The sequence below is a fragment of the Perna viridis genome, chromosome 12, assembly GCF_037379345.1.
Source record: "Perna viridis isolate PV_CMFRI_1.1 ecotype Kerala chromosome 12, ASM3737934v1, whole genome shotgun sequence".
Taxonomy (NCBI): domain Eukaryota; kingdom Metazoa; phylum Mollusca; class Bivalvia; order Mytilida; family Mytilidae; genus Perna; species Perna viridis.
In genome coordinates, this window is record NC_142456.1 from 12,321,968 (window position 1) to 12,344,545 (window position 22,578).

At 31.7% G+C, this 22,578-nt stretch overlaps 1 protein-coding gene across 6 annotated transcripts in view; it reads right to left on the minus strand.

Annotated features, from left to right (window-relative positions):
• Positions 1-23: 23 nt before the first annotated feature.
• LOC148601228 (uncharacterized) overlaps positions 24-22,578 on the minus strand; it is a 75,744-nt gene continuing 53,189 nt past the window's right edge. For 5 of the 6 annotated variants that reach the window (XM_088556893.1, XM_088556894.1, XM_088556896.1 and 2 more), the window contains 16 exons: positions 21,435-21,529; positions 20,929-21,076; positions 18,318-18,435; positions 16,872-17,073; positions 15,514-15,580; positions 14,001-14,162; positions 13,196-13,288; positions 11,243-11,416; positions 10,608-10,679; positions 10,294-10,404; positions 9,725-9,889; positions 8,770-8,922; positions 8,101-8,340; positions 7,571-7,677; positions 5,549-5,691; positions 24-5,318 (listed from right to left, as the gene is read on the minus strand). In XM_088556893.1, coding sequence (XP_088413019.1) covers positions 5,161-5,318; positions 5,549-5,691; positions 7,571-7,677; positions 8,101-8,340; positions 8,770-8,922; positions 9,725-9,889; positions 10,294-10,404; positions 10,608-10,679; positions 11,243-11,416; positions 13,196-13,288; positions 14,001-14,162; positions 15,514-15,580; positions 16,872-17,073; positions 18,318-18,435; positions 20,929-21,076; positions 21,435-21,529 — 2,208 coding nt within the window. In that variant the 3' untranslated portion in view covers positions 24-5,160. The remainder of the gene's footprint in view (positions 5,319-5,548; positions 5,692-7,570; positions 7,678-8,100; positions 8,341-8,769; positions 8,923-9,724; positions 9,890-10,293; positions 10,405-10,607; positions 10,680-11,242; positions 11,417-13,195; positions 13,289-14,000; positions 14,163-15,513; positions 15,581-16,871; positions 17,074-18,317; positions 18,436-20,928; positions 21,077-21,434; positions 21,530-22,578) is intronic. The other variant, XM_088556895.1, reaches the window with a different exon arrangement.

Sequence of the window (22,578 nt, forward strand, 5' to 3'; positions counted from 1 at the left end):
ACACATAACAAACAAAAATAAAACAGTATTGTAAACTATTTAATTCATCTTATCTCAGCATAGGTAAACAAAGATCTACAGATTTTAAAAAGAAACGATCTGTTCAGATTATATAACTGAAAGGTTAAATGAAGCCAAACCTCACTGAAAACTACACAAGAATGTCAAAGAAGGATACGAACACATTGCATATAAACCAGAAGCTGTAAAGAGTCTAAGTCTATTTGTCTGTATAAATATATATTTTGTTTCAAAACAAAATTCTGCTACTTTATGCTTTTGCTGCAAATTTTAATATTTTCAATCCCTTCAATTCTGCTGATCATAAAAATGTAAAAAAAGATTTCTATACATTTTTTTATAATACACTTGATAAAAAATAATAGATTTTGCTCAAAACAAACCGGACACCTAAATGATTTTTTTCATCATCTGTAATTAGTGTGTGTCACTTAAGGAGGTAGACCTGGGGTAAGGGACATAACACTTCAAATCAGTGATATGTTTGTATCATATGCAATTTCATCAAAAACTTTCAAGCTTCCCTTTGAAACAGAATGATATCAGTCCAGGTTACTTTGATGCTTACATGATGTTGGTATAAAATGGTGATTACAAACGTTCCAATGATTTGTAAGAGTTGTGTCCCTTACCCTAGGTCTACTACCTTAAGAAAACTAGCAATGAAAAAAGTAATGAAGCCTGTGTCCAGGAAAGTACCTCACAATTTTACATATAGATTGAATGAGTACTTGCATCAGAATTTGCTTTTATTTTCAAAGATAAAAGAGAAAGCAATACTCTTTTATAATCTTGATTGTCACAACAATATATAACTACCAATATTTTGTTTCTGTAACACATTCCTGAGAAACATAAATAGGGTTAATCCCAGATGAAATATGTATAAAAAAAACATAAAACAATATCAAAATTACATAAAGCGCTAAACAACATGCATGTTCACCTTCTGATAGATCATCTAAAGTGCTAAACAATATGCACATTCACCTTCTGAAACGTTCAATATTTACATTTTCTACTCCATAGACCTGTACAATTTGTGCATCTTCATCATGTCAAGTATGTGTGTTCATCATCAATATTTCCAAATGTCTGGAGTTCAATTTTTGACATAGTTTTGCATAAAAATTATTTTTTTTTGTAAATCATATAGTGACCATATTCTAGAAATAAAAACATGTCATGGATTGATCATATATCATGTAGCTATTGTGTGACGTGCCAAATTCTACCCTGAACTGATCATCCGTTAATTTACTTTACAGAGATCAGATTGTTTACCATTTATTGATTATCAAACAGTAACTGAGCTGTCCATCATCAGTCATGGACCCATCAAATAGTTGCACTGATCAATTAAGGGATGTACTTCTTTCGGATCATTTGTGTATACTGTGAATTGTGTGAGTGTATTATGCAGTTATGTGCACAAGATTGAAAAGGCTACACAATTCAGAAGATATGAGACAATTTTGTATAAAGACGGAATGTAATGAAGATTGTGTAGAAAAAAGTACAATGTATTTAGTATCAAATTTCAAAAACAGTAAAGACAAAATGTAATATTAAAAATCACAGACAAAAAAACAATAAAAATGTATAATAATCTCATTGTCTATCACATACAGGAAGCCACTTTGATATATAATAAAAACATTGAGTTAAAGTTTTAAAGGATTTGGTTAAGTAGTTCTGCAAAGAATCATCCAGAAAACAAAAACTGTTAATCATGACAAGAATTTGGTATTGAAGTAAGGATGTGAGGTATGAACATAACTATTTACCTATCCCTTTAGAAAAAGTATCAAGAGGGGTAAAAAAAAAAACAATACAAACTTATTTACTTAGACAACAATGAATAAGCTTATGACACATCAATGAAGGAACAGTACAGATTAAGGTCAAATAACAGTACAGATTTAGGTCAAATAACAGTATAGATTTAGGTCAAATAACAGTATAGATTTAGGTCAAATAGCCCTTCCCACTCATCTGTATCACTGTATATAGTACATATTTTAGAAAAAAAAACTAATGAATCTGCTTACTTTTTATGATTTCTTAAGTATACCATACCAGTGCCATTTAAATGATATAAAAACATACACCAAGACATATAACTTTAATATTGGTGTATAGCTGGTCTGTCTAAAGGTTAATGTGACCGTTAAATAACATGTTTTCTCCATAGTACAAAAAATGTACATGTTGGTGGAAAAAACCAAAATCCACTCCAGCTGATGTGTACATTGCTAAGGTTTTATACACAGCTATAAGATGAGCAGATTTTAAATTTTCATCACAGTTAAAAATAATGCATGATACCGAGAGCATGTGACAGAGTTATATAGACCAAATTGTACCAAAAGTCTTTCTAACTTTTCTTGGGCTATCAAAGGGTCCATATACTACCATTGGTCCAAATTATTACATACAATTTGTAACACTATGCTTGTAAAACATAACAGCTACATTTGGATGATAGCATTTTAAAATTGAATCATTAATTCCATCAAGACCACATGTTTTAAATTTTAAAACAAGGTGCTCAATAAAACAATATATGTACCAGATGAATTTGAATGAAAAAGTTAAGAAATCATATCTGAAAAATATAAATTTAGATATAAGCTGCTTGAAAAGTAAGAAAATCAAGTCTAAGTCTAAATACACAATCAGTAAGTCCATAATTATATCTAAAACTAAATTTTTTAAAAGGAATATAAGGCTTTTACAAATGTTTTAACTAAGTATAAATTCCCTAAAACAAACATATCTTTTTTTCTTTAAGAAATTTTGACAAGCGTAATTCTATAACCAATAAGGTCACCCTTTTGTATACTGGTATACTGTTTAAAAGTTGTAGTAAGTACAAAATTAGTACCCCAGTTAAAGAGGCAAACACTCAAAAAATCTTTGTTTAACTGAATCATTTATCAAACAGCCAATGTAGTACAAGGCATAGACCATTATCCCCTCATAAGGTGGAGGTCTGGTAATTTTTTTGTTCAGTGAATAAAAAATTTCACCCACGCTAGAATTTGAAAAAAAAATCTATGAATCAAAGAATATAGATGTTTTATTTTCCTGTAAAAAAAAAAACAATTCTCTGATTGATCGAATTTTTATACAAAATAATACTCATATAAAAGATAACGTCTGTTCTATGGCTGATTATCATGAATAATTTATTCTAAATTAATTGAGATTTACAAATAATATAATTTTGTTACCATTATCTCAAATATAAAAATTTTGCCAAATTAAGTTGGAATCAGACCATCTATCATGGAAGCGTTACAGATAAAAAGAGATGGACGGACAGTTGGACACATAAACTAACTTATTAACCATGCCCTCGGCTAGGGCTTCAAGGGGTTATGTCAAAATGCATCTTAGTATAATTCTAGCTGCGAAATTGTAGCTCTTTATCTTTTTTTTTTTATTTTACGCTACGTTAAAAAAAATATAAAAAAATAGTTAGAGCTACGTTTTGCAGCTAAGTATAATTCCTGCTATATAGTAGAGATAATTAAAAACAAAAATTATTTTAATTATCTTACTCTAAAGCTCACAAAAGTGGATTTGAAAACATCATGAAATATTATTACAAACAAATATACACGTCGCCAATGAAGGCAAGATCACAGCTGTAAATTAGAAAAAAACAACAGTATAAAAAAAAACAAAAACAAAAAAAACATTAGAAATAAAACAACATTAATTTCTAGAAAACTGACATGGTTAATTGTTGACTTCTTCATATGATTATCAAAATTCAATAAAAAGGACCTGGTACATTTTAAATTTGCCCATTTAAATTTGACAAAAATGAAAAAAAAGCTGAATTTAATAGGTTTAATTATCATTTGGCAAGAAAATAGTCAAACTGCTAAAATACCAAACTAGATGCAGATCCAGGGATGGGCATGCCAGACAAATGCCCCAATCCCACCCTCCTAAAACTGGAATTTTTTGAGGGGCATGAAATCTAGATTTTTCACAAATTCTACGTCCAAAAATTTCTTGCCTTGCTTCATTTGGCATTTAATACTATTGATGTCTCCACTAACCTGAAATCCTGGATCCACCCCTGAAAGCAGTTAAATATTTCAGCCGTGTGTAAAATCTGTACAATGTCAGTCTGTTTATTTTTTTTTTTTATTTTCTCATTGGTTTTGTTGAATCTTTTAAGTAAAATAAAGGCTAATCAACAAACCAAAAATACCTAGTCCTTTTGTAATGTTAAATATTGTAAAGAAGTTGCCAAAACTCAAGAACTCATATTATTACAAGATTTTCAAAATTCATGCAGTAAAACACACGATGTATAAACATAATAAATAAATTATCAAAATATCACAGATATCATGTAAACCTAACAATCAATACCAGTGTAGAAATGTTTGTTTCTCAAACAATCAATACCAGTGTAGAAATGTTTATTTCTCAAACAATCAATACCAGTGTAGAAATGTTTATTCCTCAAACGAACAAAACAAGTTGTGATTATGTTTTTTTTTATTAGGTTAACTTGTTTTGTTTGTTTATAAACAAACATCATTATTTTTTATTGTCCAATCTCATACCTGTTTATTCAAGTCAGATTTTTGTTGGAAATCAGTCACTGTTTGTAAAATAATCTATACAGGAAAAACAAGTACTGTTTTGAAAAAAAGATAGCCACTGCATATTCTCGCTTTGTTGATACCCAAATCTGTTTAACATTTTATTTGATGAAATATGTGATCATTTTACTCTGTTTTGTTATTGTAACCTAACTTTCTTTGGTAAGCAATTATTAACCTTGGTACTCCTGTGGCAATGAACGTTTCTAAATCACTTGCACAATGTTTACGTATGGCTATTTAAAATAAAGTGCTTTATTTGAAGCATGGTAATTTTTCAAAGTGCTATTTGATATTGTTTTCCTTAATATGTACTAAGAACACTGTGTTTTAATTTTTGGGTAAAGCCAAAATCATCAAAGATAAGATAGTTTACACTATGATAAAATCTGGTGAAGTCATGTTTAAAAAATCTGTCGTGCAATACGATACACAGCAAGATTTCAATGAGTGTGGAAATTATAATGAAGCCATAAATAAGATGATAAAGTCTGTGGGATATGACTGTCTACATAACACTACAAGCTTGGCTGGTCTGTCTCTTTAACTGTCCTCCTGATTTGCTCTGCCGAGCTTGGAACACACGGGACTTAGGCTGCTCGGGCGGTGTGGGTCTTTGTGTTGTAGAAACTTTAGAAGCAGCAGGCTGGACCTTTTCTGACACTGCTATTAAATGTGTAATAAAAATTGACATATTTTTATTTTTTGCCAACATTACCATATCAAACTAGAAAAACTGAGTAAATCTCACTAAATTTATGGAATTTAATTTTATGATACAAAATAAAAACATCTTATTCTGCACATATTCAAACTTAAGCTTTCCAACTAATTCATAAAGGTATAAAAAGAATGTTTGACAAAAAAATATAGAACATCACAACTGGACCACTTACCATTTTCAGTACTTTTCTGAACTTTTGGTTCATCTTTGTGTGTGGTTTTTAGTTGTGTCCTGTATCTCTGTTCAGTGATACTGCCAACCTTCTGTCTGTGTTCTTCACACAACCATAGAGTCTTACCATTTAGAAGACTGGTCCTGAAATTAAAACAGTCAGTAAGAGATGATGGAAGTCAGGCAAATCAAACTCAAACACAAAAAATGGGAAAATTACACACAAAAAAAAAAAAAAAAAAAAAAAATCACATACGATGTAAGCCTATCAATATCAAGCCATATTTAAAATCAATCGATTCGATAGCATCCAAGATTTAGATGACAAATTTTTTTCTATCATTTCATATACTTTAAAAGTTCTTTTATTTGTGGGAACCAATTTTTGTGGTTCAGTGAAATTACTTTTTGTAGATTCTTGAATTAGAGGTATAGTACTCTATCTTACTAATGTATTGGAAATGTCCTTTTTTTGTGGTTTACAAATCCAATGAAAATCATATAAATTGGTACCCCACATACAATAATACTATTACAGTAGTGAAAAAAAAAGAGTCCCACAAAACAGGAAGTTGATATTACACCACAGTGTATGCCCCATCTATACAAAGCCACGTACTGCCCCATCCATATAAAGCCACCCACCATCCCATCTATATAAAGCCACCTATATAGCTACCGCCCCATCTATATGAAGCCACATATCGCCCCATCTATATAAAGCCACATACCAAATTTTAAAATCATCCATCCATTGAGAACCAAGATGACGGCAACAAAATTCAGACAGAGAAAAACCTGGGCAGATGGACATGATGATTTCAATATACCACCTGTTTGTTTATGTTGTTAAGTGGGAGAATAATTTGTAAGATGGAACAGTGATACATTGTTTTCTAGTACAGTTTTTCGACAATAAAAACAACAATTTTAGAGCCAACTTAAAAGAATACTGAACAGGAAAACACAAATCAGTTTTATCTGGAATAAAAGAATAAAACATAATTATGTGGATTTAAAGAAGCAAAAAACTTTTAAAAAGAAAGGTCCTAGCACTACCAATCATGAAAGATTTCAAAATGCAGATAATATTCATTAATAACTATGACCTTACAAATCTTTGCTCAGAACTACCATAGAATTTTCAGCACATTTCTCAGATTTATTTGGGGAATCCATGCCAGGTCTGATGATGCATTTTTTTTTCTATAATGAAATTACATACGCTGGAACTACCTTAAAACCTTATGCAGAACTTTTTAAGTGGTTCATTTGAGCTTTCATGTACAAACATCTTTTAATGAAAAGCTTATTTCATTTGTATAGCTGATAATTTGATATTTTTATATCATATTTTGAGACATACTATACCCATTACAGATAACATGTTTATATAATGACAGTCTATAACTAACAAATGAATTTTTGGTTTCATGAGCAAAGATTAAAGATCAAATTACCTTTCACAAGTTAGGGAAATCAAAGTCTTTTTCACTCGTTCCACTATGCTCCACTTGTGAAAAGACCAAGAATTTCTCTAAAGAGAGAAAGAAAACCTAATATTTGATCTGCAACCACTATAAGTATTTGTTTCTTTGATGGCTTCTCCTAGGGAGCTCTACCAAAATTTGGGAACAGCATATAAATATGTCAAATTATCTCTTGACTTTATTTTGAATATGTATATGACTCTGCCAATTTTATGACGTTTCATTTGTTAAGAGAACAAGTGCATGTGACCTTGTTTCAACTTGCAAAAGGCCATTCCAGGAAGAATAGTCTGACTTCTAAGGGGAGCCTTAACTTGTAAAATCTAAAGTTGGATCATCTCCCTTAACAAGAAAATCATATTCTTTAATGCAAATATAAACACATACCATCCAACTATCATTTTAAGCTTCACCGAAATCTATTGAATAACTTTGTAATATATAAGGTTCCCACACAGACAAAGGAAAATGGAGATATATACATGGAAATATATTCTGGGGATATGAAAATTCTCATTAAAATTAGTACATACTTTTTCAGTCCACCATATGTTTTGTCCTTATCTAGTTCTGTAATATCTTTGATTATTGTATTGTAAGCTTTCTCCACCTCATCTTCACTGATGGTTGTACTTGCATGCTGCAATAGGTCACAATTAACATAGATTCATAAATTGGTTGATAGATTGCTGCTAATGGTTGAAACATTTAATTCCTACCTATTTCTGAACAAGAAAATTTGATCTATTGAGCTTACAATGTTTGTTTCATCTTTGAGTAATTGAATTTCTTTTTAAAATTTTATGGCAGGACTGCCTACCTCTGTTGGTGTGGATAGTATATTTAAAACCCAGTTTGTATTGCTGTTTGAGCTAGTTGTTTAGATAGTTTACCTGAAAACAGGTGAAATCATGTTTAAAAAGTTATTTATGGAATCAAGGCTCTTGAGATGGGTGAACAGTATTGTCACAGGATTGCCTATCTGTATTGCAGTAGGCAGAAGACATCAATTTATTATTCAAAATTGTCTTAAATACAATTATTTTTTTAGAAAAAAACCTACTGTTTCTAGTTTATCAAGAAGTTGCTTCCCTGCTGGGGTTGCTATGACAGCCATCTGACTTCCTGAGTACTTAAGAATGGAGTTAATCCTGGCAGCATAAGGAGCAGCCTTTGATAGGTATTTCTCCTCCTCTTCTCCATCCTCAAAATCAGGGAAGGGGACTTTATTCTGGACATTATGCCAACCCTCTTCAGATTCACACAACAGTGAGAAGCAGTAGTTTGCTTCTCTCATTTCATCCTGTATTGAGAAAATATAAAGGGAGGAGTAATTAGTATGAATAGATAAAAATTCTATTCACATCAACGAAAGAAAAAAATTAATATACAGAGTGAACACACAAAACAAGAACATATACAATTGAAATATTTAGACAATAATTGTCTTCAATCACAAAGACTAACATGAGACAGGTGTTTACAAAGGTTGATTTTACTTAGATTACACTACATATAGATATTATTCACATTGTCTATTCAGACAGATAATTGCTAAAGACAGAGGGTCGAGATTGCTTTGACAGGCTATTACTGAAACCTGATTGTTTTAATAATTAAAACATAAAGCAGTATTTCAAGGGAGATTCAGAAAGCAAAATGTGACATTCTGCAGAAAAAAACCAAAACACTTGACAAACAGGTCAAAGATTAAAGTTCACGACACACTTACAACCTGTTCTTTTTGTTGTGTTTTTTCTTCCTGTTTTTTTTCCTTATCCACAAGATCAATGACAACCAGCCTTGGATAATCTGCTGTATAACTGTGATCTCTGAATTTTATCAGATGTCGTAAGAACTGTCTTTCAGCAGACTCTAGAATTTCCTATAAATTTAGAGATACATAGTTATAGGTCTTCTTCTACAGAGTAAATACTATACTCACAGGGTAAATACTATACTCATTGCTTCATTCCACATGTACAATATCCATTTCATATTTAACATGTTCATCATTGCTCCATACTTTAGAAATAACACTACCAAATGTGTTATGATTTTGTAATCATTACTTTTTTTTAACAAAATAATTTACAGTTGCAGAAAGGGGCGGATCCTGGATTTTAGACAAGTGGGGTGCACAGTTAAATTTTTTTAGGTTGAATTTCTGAAGTATTCTTCTAGAGTGGGTGCAATGCAGATATCTTTTGTGGTAAAATTAGCAAGAGTTTCAACCTAAGTTTCAACCTAAAGCCACCTTAATATACCCCTGAAAACCCATGCTCTGCAAATTTTAGTTGACTAAATTGATGTTTAGTCTAAAAGGAAGGGTGGTTGGTTCATCTCAGGGGCACATCCAGGATGTTATGAAAGGGAGGTGTAATATGAGAATCAGTATAAAAGGTGAAATATAAAAGTATGACATGTTTAATGAATAAATATGATAAATTGCCATATTCAATACAATATTTAGCAGATAATGACAGTTTTTTTGGGTATCTATTCTTTGATAAGGGGGTGTACACCCATTATGCCCTCACCTGAACCCCCTCCCCCCACCCCACCCCACCCCCCTGAAAAGAAACCTTCATTTTGGCTCAACTCATATGGTTGAATTCACTCATAGTATAATCATATGAATACAAAAAGTCACTTACACTGATACACAATGTACTTTGTAAACATACCCCAAAAGCGTTCTTTTTCTTTTCCTCATCTGATTCTACAGCTTTTTCTTCTGCCCCTATACTGACATATTTTTGTATTTCCTGGAATAGCTGGAGATATCCAGCCTCATTTTTTATCTGGAAGTTTATCTTGGGACATTTGGCTCCAACTGCTAACATGCCAATCTTAAAAGAAACATGAGAAAAATTAACAAAATTTAATTAATAAACCATAAAGACTGTAACCAATGCTCACTAACATGATACCCCTCCACTCCACCATTTAATAACATGTACCTTTAAACTTCCATACAAATTATAGATGGAAATTTAAGATAGAAGGTGCACAATGGGATTGAATATGTAATAAATACTCTGTGAAAGTTTCATTCAATTAAATTCAGTTATGTAGGAGAAATAATGGATAAGAGATGGGTCCCCCTATGTCCTTATATTCACTTATGACAGTCCATGTTTTGCTATGTGAAACCCCTTAAGTAATATAAAACAGCCTGAAGTTAAAAATATTGCACTTTGCATAGAGATACTGAGATGCTAAATTTAAAGATAACAAACTTCTGTACAAATACCTCTGATCTTTCCCAGTTATAACCAGTACCAACCACTGCTAAAACTGTAGGTATCCTCAGCTTAGTTACAGCAAATCTAAACTCCATTTTACAGTTCTTGGAATTGGCATACTAAAAACAAGAACCCACAGGGATAGAATTCAGAATTGTCATTTCATATGAAAAAAAAAACCTTTCAAAAAACTTTTTGAGATAAAGATTTCAATTTTCCATTAAGAATTTCTTTTTTTTATTGATAATTTTTTTTAATATTTACGAAAAAAATCCCAATTAGAGATAGAGGATATAGAAAAAATCTCAATTATATCACAAACCTCATCAGAAACACAAGCTACCATGACCTTTGCCCTCTTCAACCCATCTGCTATGTCATCAAATAGTCCAACCTGTAACAACACAACTGATTTATGTCCTTAACTATATTTACTGGTTATTATTGCAGTATTCTATTTTGTTTTCAATATTATGCAGTAATAAACCACTCAACATAAATACAAAAATTAATGTACTTCTAAGACATTTCAGTGGGACTGTATAAAAACCCTATAATTTAAAATCATTTTTGACCCACAATAGTTAAACATTCTGGTTCCAACATAGTAGTTTCATGACTTCTACATAAAACAAGGACCCAGTGTGATCAATGTCCTATATATGTTCTTACTCTGAAATATGAATCGTTCAAAATATTTCTTTCAAAAGTGATATATTAACATTTGTGTGAAGGCTATTGTTTGTGGGGTACTAGTTTTCATGGTTTTCGTGAATAGGCCAAACCATGAAATTTGGTCCATCTTTCGTAAGTAAAGCCTGAACTCATATTAGGTCAGGTAAGATCTTTTATCTGGTGCATTGACTGAATGATCATTTAAAATAAATTTTAGAAAGATTAATTGAAAATTCAGAATACCTTGGCTGTACACATGTTTCTAATATAAGTCTGACTTACATTTCCAACTCTTTGAATATCAAGCCATGTGGAAACCTTGTTTTCCTGCAGCCGTTTGGCAATTTCTCTAGGATCCCCTGCACCAAGTGCACCCTCTATCTTAGCTGAGCCTTTAGAAATAGCTTCTAGAGAGTTAGACCAGCAGTAGCTCAAAAAGCATTGTGAATTATCAGCCTACAATATATCAAATGGACAGATTTTCATATTACATTTTATCTAGTTACAAAACACAACTCAATGAACATAATGAACAGTGCTATGCTCATCAAGCACATGATGTGTATCCTTCAATCAGACTTTCGCCTCTAAAAGTCTCACAACTATTGAAAAAAAAAGAAAATGACAGGGGTTTTCCTAGCTTTAGACCATTATGGGTCCATTTTATATAGGGGTATTTGAAATGGGGTATTTGAAAAAAAAACACGGGCCTATGTAAAATTTCAATTGGCCAGAAATCTCCTTAACAGTGTAATAAGGGACAAACAGTTTATTTTTTGTGCTTTATCCTTATCAAGGGGCTTAGCCAAATGAATGACCAGCTCACTGTAAACGTACTAATTTCTGGGGTGCACTAATTTTTTAATCCACAAAAATTGATACCCTCGAATATGCTTACTTGACAGAATCTGCAAAAATTAGCAACCGTAATAATTAATATGTTTACAGTAATATCTCAACATTTTCCTGTAAAATTGGAAGGTCCCATCCCAGGATAATCCCTGTTAAATAATGAAAACAATAAAATCTTATCATGACTTGAAATCTTAGAGAAATTATTAAAATATTTCTAAATATCACTGCATTCTCATTACATACAGGATGTTTATAGGGAACAACTAGGAAGCAAAAATTCATGAAATTTGAAATAAACATAAGTGAAAAAAATAACTTTACATAAAAACTGCAATTTAAAGAGTACAGCCTCTTGACAGTCAAAACAATCAATCCTGGCTCTTAAGACTGAATGGTTCACTTGGCTTGCTAAGCTACATTCTGTTTTTGTATCAGCAGCTATTTTTTTTTGTAATATCGGTAAAAATCATCAGAGCAGAACAAAACCTAAACTTGATCTGTAACATATCATGGTGAACTTAAATACCAAAAAATCATGCCAATATCTGCAAGCGTTTAGAAAAACAGTCTGGAAAACTGTTATTTCTGTGAATTTCAAGGCCCATAATTTCCCTAAAATCATCAGAGTGGAAATAAAGTAATATATGACCTGTAACTTTTCATGGTGGACTTATAAACCCAAAATTATGTCAATGTCTGCAAGTGTTCAGAAAAAAAATCAGGAAAATGGTTTTTTTTTGCAAATTTTGCTAAGTTCAAGGCCTATAATTTCAGTAAAAATCACCAGAGCGGAACAAAACCAAAACTTGACCTGTTACTTATCATGGTGAACTGATATACCAAAAATCTTGTCAATATCTGCAAGTGTTTAGAAAAATAGTCTGGAAAACTGTTATTTCTGTGAATTTTGCTATGTGCAAGGCCCGTAATTTTGGTAAAAATCATCAGGGCAAAACAAATCTTACACATGATCTGTAACTTATCATGGTGAACTTATATACCAAAAATCAAGTCCATATCTGCAAGCGTTTAAAAAAGTTTGGAAAACTGAAGGTGGACTGACAGACAGACTGATGGACGGACAGGTCAAAAACATTATACTCTTTGCAACTTTGTTGCGTGGGGGTATAATAAGAAGCTCTCTGGTACTTGAATTGCTCACCTGGTTAAATTTTTGCCATTCAAGGGCAATAACTCTAACAATGAGTTTGCTGACAATTTTGCCTCCAAGAAGATTTTGGTACGATTTATAAGGATTAATAAGGATCATTCATTGATTTATTTCTTAGAATACTCTGCTCTTACATGTCTAAAGTCTTAATTTTCATATCATTTCCATGGAATTTGAAACCATCATGTGTCTTATTTATTCTGACTTACAGGAGAGGACTTGGATTTCTTCTTCTTCAATGCTTCTCTCAGCTCTTTAATCTTAGGCTCATATCTCTTAATGTCAGTCATTTTAACAAATACCTAAAATAAACATTCCATTATAATTTTTCTAATGCTATAAAATAATTGATCTTTACATGTTTATCCATAAAATTAAGAGAAAGATTTAAAAAAAAATATTATAGACAATTGGAAAAAAAATAGAGTAACAAGAATTTGTATCTTCATTAATCAGTGTCAATGTCAATTTTCAATGAGAAAGGTTGCATGCAAAATTGATAAGTATAATGCTGTTTGAGATCCCAGGCCTTCATAAACCTAAATTGACAAGTATAATGCTGTTTGAGATCCCAGGCCTTCATAAACCTACATTGACAAACATAATGCTGTTTGAGATCTCAGGCCTCCATAAACCTACATTGACAAGTATAATGCTGTTTGAGATCCCAGGCCTTCATAAACCTAAATTGACCAGTATAATGCTGTTTGAGATCCCAGGCCTTCATAAACCTGTCAGTAAAAGAACAATTATTATTATTATTATACCCCAACACCCTATCTTTAGTATATTATTAAAATAAAAACCAACTAGTCAAATATGAAGTCATTTTGCCCAAGCCTGAAATCAAATGCCACAATAATTGGTACACCTGTAAAAAACTTGTGTCACAATATCAAATGGCTGTGACAATTTGCTGCAGGTAAAACTGTTACAAAAAAGAGTGAAAAACAGATAATAGACAAGGGTTAAACAATATACCCTTCCTTCCGAAAGGGGGGTATAGTTACAAACCTCATCAGCAATATTGAGACCAATGCTGGTTTCTAAGAATTTTAGACTTCTCCCTAGTACCACCAAAAGTATTGGTTTGTTTAATGTCTCCTTAGCAAAGATCAGCAACTTTCTACAGGTCTCATCACCACAGAACTCATCTGATGCACCAAATAAAATAACCTGTAATGATTGGTCAATATTTAAAAGGACACGAAAAAAATCATGGTTCTTTAAAAAATTTCTCTAATAGGCATCTTCCCCCTTTTTTGTGTGTGTTATAAATGAACAAAATCAGTAAAGTACAAATTCCAAGCCATCAACAATGTAACAAGTGGAATCTATCTATCAAATCTAAAGGGAAATTAAAAGATAAAACAAAATCACTCCTTCTTTGCACAAATAAAGTCCATAACTCAACAACGAAAAAAAAAAACAGGATATAAAAATTGAAAGGGAGCTCACATCAATAGAAAAAAACAAACCATCAAAGTTTCACAGTGAATAGACACTGTTTTCCCAAAATACATCCTGTAAAAATAAAAAAAAAGTCTCCCACTCATTAAACTCTAAAAAAAAATGGCTTGTGTACAAAAAAAATATCTTCAATTGCCCCTACTAACACATTGGATGGAACAGAACTTGTGAATAATATGCTAAGCCATGAAAAATATGTTAACAGCTACTATTACATGCTAACATATTTTTATGGCTTAAAATCAAAGTAGTTTGTTCTAAATGCTTTAAATGAAGATATTAAAATCAAGTTTAAAGTTCAGCTCAGGCAACATATGGAAATTACATCAGATTTGTAGAAAAAAAGATAAAAAATAAATGTAATTTTACAGCATAATATCAAGCATGAAAAATGTAAAGACAACTACCATACTCTGATATATCGTTTATCCTTGAAAAAGTTAAAAAAACATGTTGCGATATTTGATCTCCCCTCCCTTAAGCTTCTGCAAAAAATCAACCCCTCTAGGGGTTCAACATATCATATAGGGGGAGATGTTAGAATAACCGCAAGGGTCAATCTTTCATACAGTATATTTACCCCAGGAGTTAAGATATCATTTATTTTAACCCCAGGGTCAGTATATAGTGGGAGTAAAAAATTTATATGCCACTGGAAAAATTTACTTTAGTAGAGCTGTTAAATCATGCACCAAAGTCATTCTTCATTCCTTTTTAATATACACTACATGTACATTGCCAGAAAATATCAAATCTATTTATATTTGCTTTATTTTATCACAGTCACATCCCTAGGGTTTCCTGGGCAATTCTGACAGTTTCACAGTAAGAACAAATGAATTTTATACTTTCAAATTGTATCTTCTATTACCATCTACTGAACATGGATGTGTTAGGTAGTATCCTAAACATGGTGACATGTTTTCTATTTCAGGTGTTTTTCTAAATAAAGTTAAACAGGAGATGTATGCTACTATATGAATACAGCCGTGTTTAATTTGACACCTTGTACTTCTTTAATAGAAAACCTTGTTGCAGGATAGACTGGAAACTTTACCTGAGCACTCTTGAAAGCTATGGTCAAAGTCTCCACATCAGCTGTTTCTGGGTTGTCACATACACTCCTAAAATAGAGAAAAAAGTGGTTGAACTTTTATTTGTTACAGTAATTATTGGTAGATTTTTTAATATGACTATAGCAGATTTCTTCATGACATTGCACAAATTTTAAAAGTAATTACTGTAGACCTTGAAATTGATACAGTAATTTTATTTTTGCAGTAAGACATGTAATGCCAAAATTAAACTGTCAAGAATATTATAATTTCTTCAAAGAAAATTATAAAATAATTTGGAGAACAAAAGCATATTCTGAACTGCACTAAAGTTGATTTAACACTTAAAAAAAAAAACTGCAAAAATGGCAAGGTTTACAGTATGTAAAAAATAACAGAATTGAACTAATGATTGCATAATCATTTTTGAATTCCAATACAACTTGTATTTGTAAACACAGAACCTGTTCTCTGATAACAAGATGGGTGAAATGATATGTGTTCACCCTACTATATTTTGCATGAGACTGACGCATAATAGATCAATCTCCCTAAAAAATGCTTTCTCCGTAGTTTCCACCTACAAGACGGATCATCCAGTGATTGTAGTTTTTTTTATTTTTACAGGTGCCATTTTAGTTACATTTATCTATCTATCTGTCTTTGAAAAGTTGACTTCAGTGTAAAAAATACAACACTGACGTCAGTAGGAGACAGTTTTATAAACAAATATCCAACATTTCAGATTCCTACCATAAAATCCAATTTCAAACAAAATTAAACCTAAAGATTTGACCAAAAAAAATCTAATTTTTAATAAAATTCTCAATTGTTTTTCTTTTCTTCATTGAATACATCATGTACATGTAAATGATATGGGTAAAATGAAAATGTCTCATATTATTTTCATTAAACACAGGATTAAGGGGACTATGAATTAAAATCAATTGACAGAATTATTAATTGTTGTTTTACATCAAATATCATGGAATTTATGTTTCTAGTAATGAATATTTGATCAATTGACCCAAACCTCAGCTTTGTACTATATTATAGTCAAACATGCTCAGCTGGATAATAAAATAACTGACAGAAGCAACAACCCACAGGTTAGTATGTCAACCTACATAGACACATTATTCTAACTCAAAGCTAAATAGTTTCACTTTTCAATATGGCATGTGCTCTGCAGAGAAGCACTGACTATACACCTATTCTACCAATGATTACCAAGTTTTTGGTTTGACTCTAACTTGGGATCAAAACCATGACCTTCCACACTACTGCATCTACTGCTAGGAGGTCCTAATCATATAAACATAGCATCTATTTCAGTTTTGAAGATAAATTTTTAACTTACACATTAAAGCCATCTTTCCTCAGATCCTCGATAATATGACCAGGATGAACAAGTTTGTTTTCATCTTCCAGGGAGGGAACATTAAGTTTTGAGTAACAGAATATTACACTGATTTTAACATCCTCTCCCAGGTCTTTCAGTTCCATTACACTTCTTCTTAGATGGTCATCAAACTCTGTTGTCTTGTTTGGAGGAATTAAGGCTGAAGAATTAAAAATATCTCTGTGAAATGGGTTAACGTGATTTTCCAACTATAGTTCCTTGATAATCTATATGGCATGCATCTTCTAATACAAAAATAAGTAGTGCTTGCATGCCAAGTTTAGTTTCATGATAATGTAAGAAAATTACACTCTTTGAAATATTCACGTTTCCCATTTTAGCGTTTGTGCATCGTAAGTTGTGCGTTTTCACATCGTTTTGCATTCGTTTAAACGCATGATAAATGCATGATAGAAGCGTTCGTTCATTTTTGTACTTGGATTATTTCCTTGATTCAACTGTTATTTATATATTTTTTTTGCTATTATTAATTCCTATATTTTCATTTATTCTATTTTTTCTTTTTTCTTTTTTCCTTTCTTCATTATTTGTAAATATTATTATTTTTACTTGTTCGTCTATCATGCGTTTAAATGCACGCTAAGAGTGTTTGTATTTTGTGCGTTTAAATGCATGACGGGAGTATTTGTTTATCGTGCGTTCAAATGCACGATAGGAGTTTTGTTTAAATGCACAATAGAAGTGTTCGTTTATCATGCGTTTGGTGAGCATTTATAGTGCGTTTGGCTATCATGCATCATAAATGTCTCAAGGAGTGTATCACACTAAAAATACAGTATTTTACATGATGAGAGTGAAAAATAACACAACGTCTAAAGTGAAAATATGTTTTATGTTTTAATAGGTCTAATGTTTTGCACAATTTTACAGTTGCCAAAACACTGAAAAAGTTAATATTGTAAAATATAACTTCCATCTATCTTAACCTAAATATGCTAAAGAAGCCTGAAAATAATTACCAGCTTCCAAATACTGCTATAAAATAGAAAATTATGATTAATCAGAGTTATAAGCAGTAGCCTGCCTGCCAGATCGAGACTGGCAGGGCCAGCTAATTTTAGCAAAAATCTATGTAGCAATATAGTAAATGTATTGAAAAATTGTATTCAGGACTGGCTAGAATTTGAGTGAGTTTCCCTCCCAGGATTAATTGAAAAATAATAAGTAATTTTTTGACACCTAACTGCAGAAGTTACCAATTAAACAGAATTCTACGATAATAACTGAAGGCACTATTTTGCAATTCCCAGTAGCAGCTCTTTCATTTTATTCATGTTTTCCAAAAATCGATGTTTTTTGTATTTTTATACTCTGTTATATTTAACAGAACCTTCAGCAAATCTCAATGAAATAATATCCTCATCAATTAATTTTTTATCTTACCCTTGAGTTCAGCTATGGACAGTACGTGGAACATTTTGTCACACTGCAAGAATGGAGCATTCAGTTCTAGAGCTCTGTAGATCTTTGAGGAGGAAAACATACTGGGGTCAAGCATACCCTATAATATGAAGAAGACATTTTGTGAATTTTATAAAATAAAGACTCAAAAAACAAGTCCTTCAATATGTTAAAGAAAGTTAATTAGACAAGTAGGAAAATATATGCAAATGAGGATGAATTGACATATTTTCAGTACATCATGTACAAGTAACATGCAATTCTACTTGTGTATAGATAAAGTGAAAACTGTTGAAACCAAACCCATTTTGGACTTTAAAATGTTTTTGGTTTAAGCAGGTGTTTGGATTACTAAGTTTAAAAATACATTCAAATTGCTAAAAAAAAACTTTAAAAAAGGTCTGATTTTATATATAAGGTCACCCAATTATCCAGAATTCAGTTTAGACTGTATATGGTATAGTCAGATTTTCATAAGAACAACAACATTATGTCAATAATACATTTAATTTTTTTGTTGCCTGATCTTTATGTGGACTTATACTTAAGTACCAGTCCAAATAAAATTCAGACACAGCCTATAGCAGAGGTGATTCATTATGTAGTCTTTTAGGTCTACATATGATATATTTTTATACAATGGTAATCCTTCCTATATTCAGATCTGTACTTTTGAGAATTAACCACACATTCATTTCCCAGTAAAGTCGACCAAATTAAACCAAATCAAGATCAATAACTCCTTCAAAGTGTCAATTTCATACACAATTATATCTCAAAGGCAAAACATCCAAATAAAAAACCACAACTTGTTATATGTTCGGTAACTGTTTCTGAATAAAAAATAAAAACAAAATTGGTGAGTTATTGATATACATGAATCACCTCTTGTCTTTTTTTAAAAAAGACAGTGTTACCATACTTAAAAACATTTTAAAAACTATTTCTATCTAGAAAAATAAGTGACTTCACTGAATAATACACATTGCAAGCAAGACTAAACTTCAAACAATTGGGTTTATAATTACATTTACTGTACATATCTAAAATATGCTAATCTCATTGGATAGTCAGCTTTAGAAATGACATTTCACGAGTCAATGAACATATCTAGCTTTTATATAAGCCACGCCCACAATTAATGGACTACTTTTATTGATCGCTGTGTATTGCATTTCTAAGATAAATTAAAAGTAAATGAATGGTGTTCACCAGCATGGATGCTTTGATACAGATGAAATGAAATGAGAAAGGTGTCAAATGTAATTATAAGAATTGACTATGTGCTATACCCCGGTATATGGTCAGGCTTTTTCTGATGAAACATCAACAAGAGGCTCACAGGAGCCTGAATGGCTCACCAGGTTAAAGTTTGTCTTTCAAGGGCAATAAATTTAACAAGGAGTTTTCTAACAATTTTGACACAAGAAGACTTTGGTAGGACTAACATAAGGATCATTTCAGCGATTGAAAGTTTCTTCCTATCTATTATAGTTTTCAAGATATTGGCTAAAAACTGTAAAAAAATCATCTTTCAAGGGCAATAACTCTTACTAGGAGTCACCTGACAACTTTGATGCCTGAAGACTTTTGAAGGCCTTATAACATGGGTCATTTCAGCTAAGAAATAATTTTGCTAAACGGTTTCGGAGATAAATGCGAAAAACACACAGTCTGACGTCTTTGTTCTATTTTTAGCAACAGCAGCCATGTTTTTTCGACAGATCAAAAATCCCCACATCAGTTCTATGCACGATACCCCCAAGGAACATTCATATCAAGTTTGGTTTCAATTGGTCAAGCAGTGTCAGAGAAGAAGATTTTTGATAGAAATAACATAAAAATAGCAAAAAATTTTGAGCAAGGGCAATATGGCTTAGCAGATTAAAATGAAAATTTGACCACAGATAGACCTCATCATGCTGACCACTTTTACCTATGTCAGAATTTAGCTAAACCTAATGGTTTTGGAGATATATGCAAAAAAACTACTGTCTGACCCTCCCTATGTTCTATTTTTAGTAACAGCGGCCATGTTTTTCAACGGATCAAAAAACCCCCATCAGTTCTATGCAGGATACCCCAAGGAACATTCATACCAAGTTTGGTTCAAATTGGTCAAGTAGTGTCAGAGGAGAAGATTTTTGAAAGAAATAACATAAAAAATAGCAAAAAATGTTGAAAAAGGGCAATAACTCCAACATGGCTAAATGGATTAAAATGAAAATTTGACCACAGATAGATCTCATCATGCCAAACACTTTTCCCCCATCAGAATTTAGCTAAACCTAATGGTTTTGGAGATATATGTGAAAGAACCATATCAAGTTTGGTTCAAATTGGTCAAGTAGTGTCTGAGGTGAAGAGTTTTGAAAAATTGTTAACGACGACGACGACAACGGACGTCAAGTGATGGCAATAGCTCACATGGCCTTTGACCAGGTGAGCTAAAAATTGTTAATGATGACAACGATGACAGACGACAATGGATGCCAAGTGATGGCAATAGCTCACATGGCCTTTGGCAGTGTGCTAAAATTGAAACATTCAACTCATAAATCATGTAAATACAAGATGCTCTTTTAATGCTTACCAGATTCTGACATTCTGGACATGGCACCAACAAGTCATAACATACACCAGTATAAGACTCCACTATCAGGGTTGATATAACCTCATCAACCAGAAACAGGATGTTGTCTGGTCGAAAACCTTGAACTTTGACCTCTAACAATGTCTGGCTAAAAATACATGTAGAATACAAACATTTTCCTTGAAAATCAATGAATCTATTGCAAGCAAAGATAATTGGGACAAAGGGATTCCAATATACTGCCTAATCATTGAGTGGGGGTATAAAAACAACTAACAATATGTAATCACTGAAAACATACATGTAATTTATTTTAGGGGCAAGGGGGAGGGGGTGATTCAAATTTCCATTTTGGCATTAATAAAACGAAAACAAACCATAACTACCAGTAATACATCAAAGTTCATAATCATATCTTATGGAATCAACAATGAAACTTTCCTTAGTGGTTTTTCACAATGTTCATAATCCTCCATTACACAAAACATACAACTGAAAAAATATACCCTCTTTGTTTGATGACAGCAATATGATTATTCTTCTTAAGGTACATCCCTTTCTTCCATAGCTGTCCACTCTCTGAGAACTGGTGTAGTCTTACCTAAAAGTTTATGTAGAATAAAATACCGTTTTAGTTTATTTTAAACTCAATACATGTAACTAGCTCAAGACTCTTGTTTCATCCATAAGAGTTTACTAAACAAGCTGAAGGAATGATACATAGTTTATTGGGTGATATTGGATAAAAAGATATGAAAAAAATCCATATTATGTTCTCTTACCATGTTTACCATTTATTTACACTGTATCATGTATATGGTGAAACTGCTAGCGGAGCCATATGAATTTTAGAGTTGGTTAAGACCATGACAATCTCGGAATCTGGTTTTTCAACCAATAATTTATATGAAGTTGTTGTGTCACTGTCTGGTATACCCTCACTTAAGCTTGTACAGGAAGCAGATATGGGACTGTACCCAAAATTGCTTAAAATGTATGCACCATCTATATAAAGCCACACACCAAATTTGAAGTCAATTCATCCTTTTGGGGCCAAGGTAAATGTGATGAAATTCAGCTGGACGGACTGATGGTCAAGGTGATTCTTATAAACCGACCACTTGTTGTGTTGGAGTATAAGACATATACAGAAAGGTTATATTTTATATAACATACATGATGATGTGTTAATTATAGAATATCAAGACAAGATTTTCATAATTTCCCTCCAACTGTCTATATTTTTGATGAGGAAAACTGCTTGATACTTTAACAAGGAAAATAAATTCAATCTACCCAGATAAAGTGTGGACTTTCCACATACTATTTATGGTTTGTTATACATACAACTCTTATAAAGAATCAAAGTGCATGCAATTTACACATGATATATTTGTACATCTTAACCAATTGAATATCAATAAACACTATTGAACAATAATTCAACCCATTGTATTTAAGTATCAGTCTTTATAAAAATCTGACAGGAGATGATTCATGCATATCAAAAACCCACTGAATTCAGTTTTATTTTTTTGTTCAGAAACAGTTACTGATCACATAACCAGTATTGGTTTTTCATTTGGTTGTTGCACTTTTGAGGAAAAAAAATATAGATTGTACATGATATTGGCATTTTGCAAGAGTTAT